The 12676-nt window shown below is 41.4% G+C and overlaps 1 protein-coding gene across 1 annotated transcript in view; it reads right to left on the reverse strand.

The window, feature by feature from the left end:
* Positions 1 to 12676, reverse strand: part of VPS13A (vacuolar protein sorting 13 homolog A) — a 179348-nt gene that overhangs the window by 108849 nt on the left and 57823 nt on the right. The window contains exons 18-25 of the mRNA XM_054987202.1: positions 11178 to 11379; positions 10965 to 11079; positions 10739 to 10875; positions 10130 to 10262; positions 8921 to 9038; positions 8028 to 8166; positions 6452 to 6539; positions 4328 to 4497 (exon numbers count right to left, since the gene is read on the reverse strand). Of these exons, the coding sequence (XP_054843177.1) occupies positions 4328 to 4497; positions 6452 to 6539; positions 8028 to 8166; positions 8921 to 9038; positions 10130 to 10262; positions 10739 to 10875; positions 10965 to 11079; positions 11178 to 11379 (1102 nt within the window). The remainder of the gene's footprint in view (positions 1 to 4327; positions 4498 to 6451; positions 6540 to 8027; positions 8167 to 8920; positions 9039 to 10129; positions 10263 to 10738; positions 10876 to 10964; positions 11080 to 11177; positions 11380 to 12676) is intronic.

A 12676-nucleotide genomic window follows, 5' to 3' on the forward strand; every position in this document is an offset into this window, starting at 1 on the left:
ATCCGGAGAGCAATCAAACCCAGGATGAATCAAACAACCAAGGAAAAACAGTCTCCTACAGGAAAAGTGTTTTTGCCATATATCAAAGGAATTGTATTGTCGAAGGCTTTCACGGCCGGAGAACGATGGTGGTTGGGGGTTTTCCGGGCTGTATTGCCGTGGTCTTGGCATTGTAGTTCCTGACGTTTCGCCAGCAGCTGTGGCTGGCATCTTCAGAGGTGTAGCACCAAAAGACAGAGATCTCTCAGAGATCTCTCGGTGACACTGAGAGATCTCTGTCTTTTGATGCTACACCTCTGAAGATGCCAGCCACAGCTGCTGGCGAAACGTCAGGAACTACAATGCCAAGACCACGGCAATACAGCCCGGAAAACCCCCAACCACTATCAAAGGAATTACTGATCAGATGGGAAAGCTTATGAAAAAGCATAACCTTCAAGCAGTATTCAGACCCACCCGAAAAATACAACAGATGCTACGATCAGCAAAAGACAGTAGAGACCCCCTCACCTCTGCAGGAGTATACCGTATACCCTGCAGCTGTGGACAAGTTTATATCGGGACCACAAAGTGTAGCATCCAGACAAGAATAAAAGAACATGAAAGACACTGCAGACTTGGACAACCTGAAAAATCAGCAGTGGCGGAACATAGCCTAACTCAAACAGGGCACAATATCTTATTCCAGGACACCAAAATACTGGACAACACTTCCAACTATTTGGTCAGACTGCACAGGGAAGCCATTGAAATTCACAAGCATAAGCAAAACTTCAACAGGAAAGAAGAAACCTTAAGAATGAACAGAGCATGGTTTCCAGTTCTGAAAAACACCAGGCTAACAAAACACTCTATACTCGACAATAGCCCTGCAGAGAAGATTAGCACATCAAGCACCAATCCATATGCAAAAGAACCTCCTCAGGATACAGTGAAGCCTCCCACCATTAGCATTCCACACCCTGGGAAACTCTTACAGGATGACTCAGCTCAACCCCACCCCTCCTGAGTAGATATAAATGACCTACCAACGTCTTTTCCACACTGTGACACTGAGAGATCTCTGTCTTTTGGTGCTACACCTCTGAAGATGCCAGCCACAGCTGCTGGCGAAACGTCAGGAACTACAATGCCAAGACCACGGCAATACAGCCCGGAAAACCCACAACAACCATCTATTGGGGAACAATTGGTAACAGCAATTTAAAGGTTGCAGCTTGGTATTTAATTATTTATTTGCTTTTTGCTGGTTTCCTGTGCAAAAGGAGAGAAGGGGAAGGAGGCAGCTCTCATAGGCAAATGGCTGTGCACATTAGGAGGAGCTCAAAGTTCTGCCCAACCATGGAAATTCTTTCATAGCCCACAGAAAAATCGGCCCCAGGCTGACTTCATTTCAGGGCAATGTTTTGGAATGAACATGGAGTGCTTTGGGCTGCTCTGGTCTGCCTTGTGCCTTGGACTACTTAATTCTGCTGTCTGCCTGCAAGACTTTCCTCTTCTATGCTAGGATTGGTTTGAATTTTGTTTTAAAATATTGTTTTAGTTATTATTTAATGTTTTTCGCTTTTCTTGCATTTGGGTTGCTGAGAGAGTGGAGTAAGGTAAAGGAAAGGGAACCAGGCTTTGTTTTCTTTCTGGTTCTTTCTCAAAACAGTTTGCCTTGGTTTTATTGTGTAGTGAACTGTTCTTTCTTTCTTTCTTTCTTTCTTTCTTTCTTTCTCGTCTAGAGTGGGGGGCCGGTTAAGGAAAGGGAAGGGAGTCTTTGTTTCCAGTTTGGTTCTCTTTAAACCTATTTTCCTTCAGTTTTGTTTGTTTTGTGCTGTTTTAGTTTTAAAAAGGTGTGTCCTGTTTTACTGGCTTGGACTGCTTTAGATTTTAAATTAACTGCTTTGCACTTTAAATTTTAAAGGATTAGTAATGTCTATGGTGGAGGGGGTGTTCCAGGTTGTTGCTCTGCTGTTTCCAAAAAAATTATTCTTTTGGCACAGTTCTGGTTTTACAGTGGTGTGGTTTTCCGGGGGGGGGCTGGTTTAGTGGAGTTATATGGGATTTCTCTTGGTTTTAAAAACTGTCAGATTGTTTTTGCTGGGATTCTCTGGTTTGATAGTTCTGTTGAGCTTTGCTGGTTCTCTGCACTGGGAGGCTTTTGGTCAGTGGTTACTCTTGTGCATTTGTATACTGGCTTCTTTGTAGGGCTGTGCGCTACAAAGAAGCAACCCGATTCAGAATGCTTCGGTATTCCCTGAAGCTTCGGAATACTGAAGCAAAGCTTTCTGAAGCATTCGGAAATGCTTCGGAAAGCTTCAGGGCTTGTTTAAAGGGCCCCGCCGCTGCTTGCAAGCAGCGGCCGAGCCCCTTAAATATTAACCCCCCACCTCCCCGCCACCTACCTTGCGGTGGCTCCAGGCCAGCTCCTCTGCCACTGCCGTGCTGCTGCCCAAGCCTGCGGGGTGGTGGGGAAGGCCGGAGCCACCTCCTCTGGCCCTTCCTGCCCCTCAAATGGCCATGGCGTGCCAGCGCCGCCGCGGCCATTTGAGGGCCAGGAAGGGCCGGAGGAAGCAGAGAAAGCCCTTCCTGCCCCTCAAATGGCCACTTCGGCGTCAGGACGCCGTGGCCATTTGAGGGGCAGGAAGGGCCGGAGGAGGCGTCTCCAGCCTTCCCCACCACCCTGCAGGCTCAGGCAGCAGTGCGGCAGCAGAGGAGCCGGCTGGCTCCAAGCCACGCAGCCTTGTGCTGCCGCCGCCGCCCAGCTGATAACCCAGCTGGGCGGGGGTTGGAGGGATCTCCCCAGGGTTGGGTGGGGGGTGGAGGGGTCTCCCTGGGGTGGGGGGGTTGGTCCAAGGAGGGTGGGTGGTGGTGGTGGGGAGTTCCCCCCTCGCTTCAGTATGCTCCAAATCTTCACGGAGCATACCGAAGCGATTCCCGAACCCCGAATCCAAAGCGGCTTGCCACTTTGGATTTCGGGGTATTCCTAATCGGTTTCCCGCTTTGGTTAAACCCGAAGCGGGGATACCGAATCTACCCACCCATGCACAGCCCTACTTCTTTTCCCTGGATAAAGCATGGAATTTTTTCCCTATAGGAAACAATGCTGGTAAGTAAGATAGCTGTGGGCACCTTTTTCAGGGGCATGTACAATTGGACCCCTTGATCCAGTCTACTTTAAACTTTGGGAGTCTTCAGTGGACAGGCAGCACTAGCTATGCTGCTGTTTTGGTATGCTGCTATTTTGCTTGAAAAACAGCCACTCCAGCTCTCCCCGAAAGATTCCCTCCCAAAGAGAAAAATGAAAAAAACCGGACCCAAATATCAAATCAGTATGGGAGGTCCCAAATATCTGCAATACTGATATTTATGACCTTCCCGATATGGGATCTGAAAAATTCTGATTTTTTGAATGCACATCCATAGGACTGTCTTCAATTTCACCTTCAGATCACCTTCCAGCCCAGAACAGAACATGAGTTTACAAGTGCGACCTGCACAGTGTCCAGAGCCTGCTATAACCTGGTACATGCCCACAGTCGTCATGGAGACTGTAAAATCCTGAGCTGTTTCCAACAAGGTGGCCTCTGCACAGATGTTGAGGTCCCCAAAACAACCAGCTTAGGCATCTTTAACACCACCTCTGAGACCACCACCACCATCTCAGGCAGGGAGATGGTTGTGCAGCAGGGTAGGCAGTACCCCAACAGAATTCCAATCATGTCTCACACTTCCAGCACTAGATACACTCTCGCAAAACTAGCAGAGTCCTGGAAAGGATATTGAGCCAAGGAGGTAGAATCCCAATAGACTACAGTGTCACCATCTCCCATTCATTAGGTCTATGCTGATACATTGCTGAGTACCCCAGGGGGCACAGTTGGGAAAAGTTAGTTGCTCCCTGTGCACCAGCCAGGTTTCAGTGATACATGCCAGGTCAGCCCTCTCATTCACAATTAAATCCAGGATAGCTCCTGTTTTTCCTGTAAATGACCCAGCATTTAAATGTAAGATATAGCCCAGCAGGATGTTGATATGGTCACCAGCTGTCATTTACTTACAACTTCCTTTATATTACAGTATTCTGTCTTTATTATGCGCACACATTTTTAAGAAAAATGTATGCGATAGGCAAGGAAAATTCCTTTAATAGAGAAGTAACAATTTTAGAATGAAATCTTAGAATGAATTCTTAAATCTTGAAATATATAAAGATATGATGGTATCATTCTGAAGAAATGTTATGAAATAACCTAGAAATTGTCTGAACAAATTTACTGTACATTTATGAACAAAAATGCAGATAAGATTTCTATGGAAGAGGGTAAAATACATAATTTACCTCAGATATTTCAAACCTTAGTTGGAAGTCAGTCATATTTTTTATGGATTCTCGCCTCTGTAACTTTTTTTTCACACTAGCAGCCCTCCTCAAGGACCCCAAAGGTGCTTCAAAAAATGGCAAGTCTTCCACAGGACTCGTTGGGGCATCATAGTATTCCTCTTCTGATTCTAATGATTATATAAAATTCAAGTAATGTTCAGATTATAAAATGTTTACATTTTTACCCAACTACAGTTTATACAGGCTATCCAGTGATTACCCATATGTAATTAAGAGTGAGCTGCATGCACCATTCTATTTTTCCTGGGATAAGTCCCAGTACACACCAGAAACAAGTAACACCTAATTCCAGGCAGTGCTACTAGCATAACCACATTCAAGTTTTGTCACAGAAATAAATAACTGAAGAACTAAATTTCCCATGAAGGTAATTATATATATTTATTTTATTTACTTAATTTAAACCCATGTCTTTCTGCCCAATGGGGACTCAAAGTAGCTTACATTGTTCTCTTCTCCTTCATTTTATCCTCACAATAAGCCTGTGAGGTAGGTTAGGCTAAGAGTGTGTGACTGGCTCAAGGTCACCTGAGAGCTTTCATGGCAGAGTGGGGATTTGAACTTCCATCTCCCAGATCCTAGTCCAACACTCTAACCACTATGCCATGCTAGCTCTTATAAGTAGCTCTGTTCTCAGTTAAGTGGGTATGTTTCCAACCTCATTTTTCTTGTAAAGGTCACATAATAACCTCCAAGCACAGCTAGTCTGCTTTATGGCCTCTACAAAACTAGCTTTTAAACAGTATCAGGTACAGAATAATTTCAAAACGCTGGTTGATAAACTGTATCTGGGACAGCAGGATTTGAAATATTGAACTGAATAGTTCAGTCAATGGGAGGACAGGTGGCCTCTCCTGAGAGGAGAGCTGGAGAAGACCTTGGGTCTTCCGACCCCATAAAGCAACATAGATGTTAAAAAGAATTGTAGTAAAACTGTAGGAAAATCCCTTAACAAATAGACAAATGTATTTAAAGAATATGACAGCAAGCCTGTTCCTTCCCATAAAGTGTTGTATATCTGGACTGAAGAATTCAGAGTCTGTGCTAGGGCTGTGCTATTCGGGTTTCGCTTTGGGTAAAGATACCTGAAGCGGACCCAATTCGGCAAGCTTCAGTATTCCTGAAGCGGGGCCAGCATGCTGGCCCTGCTTCGGAATACCGAAGCAAAGCTTTCTGAAGCATTCGGAAATGCTTTGGAAAGCTTCGGGGCTTGTTTAAAGGGCACCGCCGCTGGGCTTTAAACATCAAACCCACCCACCTACCTTGTGGTGGCTCCGGGCCAGCTCCTCTGGCACTGCCGCCCAAGCCTGCGGGGTGGTGGGGAAGGCCAGAGCCGCCTCCTCTGGCCCTTCCTGCCCCTCAAATGGCCGCACTGCCTTGTGCTGCCGCCGCCCAGCTGATGACCCTCCCGCCGCCAGGTAAGTGGGTGGGGGTTAGAGGGGTCTCCCCAGGGTTGGTGGGGGTGGAGGGGTCTCCCCAGGGTGGTGGGGGGCACCCCAGGGAGGGTGGGGTGGTGGTAGGGAGTTCCCCCCTTCGCTTCAGTATGCGCCGAATCTTCAAGTACTCTAAGTACAGTCATGCACATTTATTTTTAATGACATACAACAAAATGTTATTTTGGGGGTTGGCTCCAGTCAGCATTTTTGGTCAATCTTCATCAGTTCCTCTCCTTATGACAGCTCCCATTCCACATGACTTTTCTCCATGCAGGTCCCATGATCCTGAACATAGCACTTTTGCCAATCAAAGGGAACCCTTTCCTCCTATTTTCACTGGTTGCATTCAACCCTTGATCTTCCACTAAGATCTTCCACTTGCTCTTCCACTGAGAATAGCTAAGATATGCTACAATAAAATCTCTGCTGAAAATACTAGTTGCCTCAATGAAATTTCTAGGTGTCATGGCAATCTGGTATTTGGGATATGCTGAGCTCTGTCCTACACTCGGAAGAAATGACTGGTTGAACATCTAAACAAATAAATATATAACCGTAATAAATATTGGAAAACAAACCATTTATGAACTAGCTTCACTAGATCAAACAAAAATAAAATATTTACCACTTGATCCAGCTACTGAATGAAGTTCAAGAACTGGAAACAAAGTAGTTGATATTTGTGGTGTTGTTAGCAGAGAAGATATCTGTTGCTGAATTAGAAGGAAACATAAAAATCCTACTTTAATTTACTAGTTTAATTTAATAAACTGTTTTCGCTAATATATCTTTTGCAGACTGTAGGTTCATCCTATGCAACTAGCTAGATGTATAATGTGTTTAGCATTTTTGATTTCTATAAAGTCAAAGTATCATCAATAGTTAGAAATATGTAAGTTATGTTGATTCACTATTGTTGAGGCAAAGTGAGCTAATAAAATATATTTGAGGAAATAAGCATCAGGACTAGAAATGGGCACAAACCGGGAAAGTGGTGGTTCATTGAGGTTCGTGGTTCGTAGTATTTCTTGAACCACAAACCACGAACTACCATGAACTTGCCCCGGCTTGCGAACCAGTTCGTTTGGTTCTTGAAAACATCACTTCCGGGGCAGCAGGAGGTCTGCAGAACAGGTGTGTGTGCTTCGAGTTTCCCCCTTTCAAACGCCTGCTGCTTTTTAGCTGATGGGAGGAGGCACACCCTCCCATCAGCTGAAAAATGGCGCTCTCAAACACCCGCTGCTTTTTTCAGCTGAGGGGAGGGAGAGGAGGGAACCTCCTTCTCCCCAGCCCCCTCCTTCTCCTCTCAGCTGAAAAAAGCAGCGGGTGTTTGAAAGCTGCAACAGTTTTCTTGCATGCAAGAAAAATGTTGTTGCTTTCAAATACCCACCACTTTTTTCAGCTGAGGGGAGGGGGAGGAGGCATGCAAGAAAAATGTTTCTGTTTTCAAACCCAGTACCTTTTCTCAGCTGATAGGGGATCCCTCTCCCATCAGCTGAGAAGCAACCAGGTACACACTTCTACTGCAGAAAGCTCAACTCTGGCTGCCTAGGAAACTGATTGATTGGTGATGTGCTGTCTGCGAACCAAAAACTGAACCACATGAACTAAAGTTTGTGGCAGTTCGTCAGAAATGCGCTCTGACGAACCACTGGTTCACGAACCACAAAGTGGCCCAGATCGTTTTGAACTTTGGTTCGTTTTTCAGTTCATGCCCATGTCTTATCAGGACCCTACAAAAACTAAAAAAAAACACTTTAAACAGCAAGAGAAACAGTCACACGAGATAATATGAAAATCATCCCAAGAATGAAATAGAGAACATGTGCTAGTTTCCCAAATGTGCATTTCAGAGCTTAAAATAGGAAAAGTGGAAAGATGTACTTGAAAGGGGATGTACAATATGGCCTATGTTTTTCCATGCTTACACTAAAGTGTGGACTGTTGTGTGCTTGCTAATCATACAATCATTTTTTCATCCCAGACTGACAATTTGGAAGCACTGGCACTCCATAGCTTGTGCATCCAATCCCAGAAAACTGCCCTATCCAAACATGCCCCTTTAGCTTCAACTTCTTCCAGCTGCAGAAAGCACATTGCCCAAAATAGTTCTCTGTGCACAAGTATCAGTATTGTTGAAGATGAAAATAAGCATATTTATTTGGTGAAGGATGTTTTTCTATGAAATCAATTATACTTGCCTGAGAACTTTGTGGAGGAAAAGAGGTGTCAGGAGGACTTTCTGGTTTCGGGATGCTATCAATTAGCTTCAAAATACATTTAAGCTTCTCATCAGAGATGTTGAAGTAAAGTAATGGCAGCTCTCCAAACATTTTGTATCTATTACACAAAGACAAATAGCCCTTAGAAAAATAGTGGCTCCCTTCATATCTGATGAAAGCACTGACTCTCAAAAACTTATACCCTGAAAATTTTCTTGGTCTTTAGAGTGCCACTGGACTCCACTACTGCTAATAAAACAAGCAAACAAATACAGCCATGCAAATAAACATTAATCCCTGTGGTGTAAAATTTTTAAAATATACTGAATTCTGTGTATGATTGAAACTTGATTTTGCATCCAAAAAGAACTTAGACGCACATTTAATGCCAAACTTTGTTGTTCTTTGATTAGGTAATTAAAAATTCAGATTTGTCAAATTGATTCAATTTATCAGTGTTCCTGTGAATCAGTTTCATAAAAGAAAACAGATCCCCTATCTGTACAGCAACAATTTGGTTCAGAGGAAAACAGGAAAACATTTTGCATTCTATAACAAATTTTTAAAATACTAATGTAGAAATGTTTTATTTAGATTATTTTTTAAAATGCTATATGCATGGCTTACAGAAACAGCAAAGTCTTTAAAGTGCCACTAGACTATTGTTTTGGAGGGGTTTTGTTTGCAATATACTAAACACAACTTTGCACTTACTAATATAGATTCTGGCTGGTTTTGCTGTCAGTACATTCTATTCAAATATTATGCCAATGTTTGGATAATCAACAGTCTTTTCCCTCCACTGTACGCAGGGTGAAGACAGTCTGACTCAGCAATTTAAGAATTCACATAAATAGCATATAAATTCATACTTAGGCATTCTTGCATCTGTTACAACCATTGCTCTGCTCAGTTCCATTTTTACATCCAGAGGCTGCAAGATATGTTGAGATGAAGATCGCAAATTACGAGCCTCCTCCCAGTTTTCATCTAAAGACAAGCAAGATATTACAAGAACCTTTGATATTACAGTCACAGACTCTTCTATAAACTCTTTGATATTACAGTCAGAGACTGTTTTATAAACCATACATCTTTTGGTTTTCTTTAGAGTTGGTAATTGTTATAGTCCTTGCTTCTTTTAAAAGATGAAGGTTTACTTCACAGAGTCTGGTGTCACAGTACAAATGGGGATCCAAACTACAGGGGTGCATATTCTAGAGCCCATCTGTGGGGAGGGCAGGGTATAAATGGAATAAAATAAATAAATAAAATAGACATTCACATGAAGCAGCTCATAATTTTAGCTTGAGTTCTTCAAGGCAACTATGCCACTAGCAGCAATTACAGTGCTGTCTAAAGTTGTGAAGATAGGATTAAAAAGGCTTTTGCATGCAGGGCCCAAGCATGATCCTCTCTAGGCTTGGTACAAACTTATAACATATTTCTCTTCCCCCCTTCCTAGCTATACAACTTTAGACATCATTAAAGAAAACCTATTTTATTTTTCAAATGACATAAAACAACTGTATCTCATTACTAGGCTTGCAGCCTGAGCCATACTCCCTATACCCCATCCCACCTGACTCTCAGGCCCTGATACCATCTTCCTCCAAATCCTCTCAGCTTTGTCGTCTATACTTTGACTCACTTTGACAAAATCCTTTGACAAAATAAGTCAGAGGTAGTGCCTATGATGTTGTCTTACAAGCCATCAAAAGATGGTTCCTATGAGGTAAGTTGCTGTCCCGGAATGGAGCTCAAATTCTTCTCATGCTATCATCTTATTTATCAGTATGCAACAGACCACAAGGTTCACCACTGGCTTGCTTGTCCAACAGGCTTTTCTCTTGCATGTACACTTCAATGTCTTTTTCGTTATTTTTTTTAATGCTTGATAACCAAAGGGCACCGATTTTAAGGGGTGGGGGAAGACAAAATGGATACAAAATCCATTCAACCCCTGTCATCTACTGAATGTTACTGAAGCGCTAGTGAACCAGCTTTACAATAATTTCTGTTAACCATTATACTTATTTTTCTTTTTTAAAAGAATCAGTATTTATGAATAAAATACTTACTATGTTTGCTATAAAGAAGCTGTATGCTGCTGAGCTGGATATCAAATTTATCATATGCTCTTGCCATAATTTCTTCAAGAGTGCTTCCTTTGACTTTGACATCTAACAAGTTAGATCGACCTTTACTAACCATCTTTAAAAAAAAAAAGTTATCACTCTCCAAAAGTTTAAATATTTTAAATACATGATCAAGTATTCATTATAAAATAAGGTATTTTTGAAAAAAATCATTCCAATGAAGTAAGAACTATAAAGAATATACTGATCTAGTATGCAATCCTATCTTCTATTATCAACGTAAGAGAGTCCAAATGAATGTTCTGAGGCAAAATAAACTATTAAAAACATGATTCTCTCTAGCTCCTGTTACTGTTTCAGAGACTAATAACCATGGTATTAAAAATTTCTTTCTTCCAGATCTTTCTTTCCAAATTTTTCATCATGTAAACAAATGTTTAGAAACAGGTAGAAGAATGGTATCCTTTAGCAGAATGCAATTAAAACCAAAATACTGAAACTGAATGGAAAAAAAAATCTGTGCTTTAGATGAATGTTGTAGGCAAAAGCCAGAAAGAATAAATATGAAACAATGATATTTGAAAATTCTACCTTTAAGTGACCAAGATCCAAAAGTAATTTATCAGATGTTGGTTCATAGAATCCATTTTTTGGAATAATGACATAGGAAGCCATAAGGTTTATTTTTAAATCTAGAACCTTCTGTGTTTCTATAACATACACTAACCCTAGAAAAAAGTCAGAATAAATCTGCATTAACAAAAACCACAACAACACAACAACAAAGACTTGTATTCAAATTGAATTATAAGTTTACCTGTTGCTGTCTTCTCACGAAATTCTTCTAACTTCATCAAAGTTGCTGAGGTTAGTTGCTCTAAACGAACATCACTAGGGGGTCGGAAAAAATCCACCAAGCTGTTTACAGTCATCTGAAAATGTATAAAAGGACAGGTGTGTGTATGTGTATGTGTGTATACACTCCATACATATATATACACTCCATCTAATAAAATAGGTTTCTACTCACAGCATCATATATTATTTCCAAAGGCTGTGATTCTACTCTTAACTTCTGATTTGCATTCTCATCTAAAGGATTTGTCTCAAACATTATGGTGAACAGTGAAGTGTTGTTTTCTGAATGGACTGTTCGAGAAGATAGTAAACAGGGTATTTCTCTTCCTTGAGCCATTCCCTGTACTTCAAATGCACTTACACTTGATTCAAATCTGTAAAAAATAGAATATAAAGTATGAAAACCTATGCGCTTACAGGGATTTACCCCCTTTCCCAATTTTACTCTTTATACCCATGATTCAATGAATAGTTGCTGGCATTCAAAACAAAAAGGATATCTGATTTTTGTGCCATTAATTACGGTTCCAAATATAAGAGCATACATGGCAAATCTCTTAACATTTGGAAATAACCAGCTATTTGCAGTTTCATCTTCTGTTACATTTAGCAACATGCGTACTGTTAGTTCCTCACATTGAAGGCTAATTGACAGGAGAGGCCAAAACAGAAGAGTTGAAAAAAAGTTTAGGAAAATAAAACATATTGTTAACATAACAACCTATAGACAAAAATCTGGCTGGTTAGTTTTGGCATACAAAATCTTGTTGTGGCTTCACTGGCCCTTCTGCTCCTCTGTTTACAGTATTTCATGCTCCCGAAGCTTATTTATCTCTCTCTCCCTGCCAACAGTATATAAAGCCTAAGTCCTAAATTGAAGAATTGGCTTACCAGTGAATTTTCCTTCTACGTGTTTACTAAATAGGACTCCAGACACTGGATGACAGATTTTATTCACCGTGTCTTTAGAAAACTACTTAACTAAAGAGGTTTATTAATGACACCTCTCAGTTCCTACCTAAAGCCTTTTATTACAGACATTGCAATAATGCATCCCACACAAAGTCCTATTCCTAACTATTGGGGAAACTTTATAAAGCTACCAATGCAATTATCTTATCCAGAGAAAAGCAATCAGTGATGTCAAGTCAAGGCGGGGACTATACCACTGCCTAGTGAACAAATAGGAGACAAACTCACAGGTAAACCAAGTCTATACTCCTCCATACTTGACACCATCCAGAGGTCCAGAAACTGGGAATTATGGAGTAGCAGCTTAAATGTTCAGGGAAGAATTAAATTCAAGGTTCTGATACACACTACTAAATGCTGACTGTACTGAAAAAACAAATGTTGCTCCTGTAGCGTTTGGCTGAAGGAGAAAAAACAAGATATATGTGCTTTCTTCTTAACTAATGGCTCTAGACTGAATGATAGGAGAGGCAACAGCTCCCTCTAAGGAACAGCCACCAGAAAGACTAACAAGACAAACAGAATAATACAAAAATGTCAGGACTCAGGAGTTCAGAGGTTACCCCTAAGAGGTCCTGGACTGGAAACATACACATAGACCCTCTTCTTGACTTCTCAGGTCATATGATTATTTGAGATTGTGGATGAATCTGCATTTAATATTAAAGTTAAGAAATTAAGATCAGGCTATAGGCAATC

The sequence above is a fragment of the Eublepharis macularius genome, chromosome 8 (assembly GCF_028583425.1).
Source record: "Eublepharis macularius isolate TG4126 chromosome 8, MPM_Emac_v1.0, whole genome shotgun sequence".
Taxonomy (NCBI): Eukaryota; Metazoa; Chordata; class Lepidosauria; order Squamata; family Eublepharidae; genus Eublepharis; species Eublepharis macularius.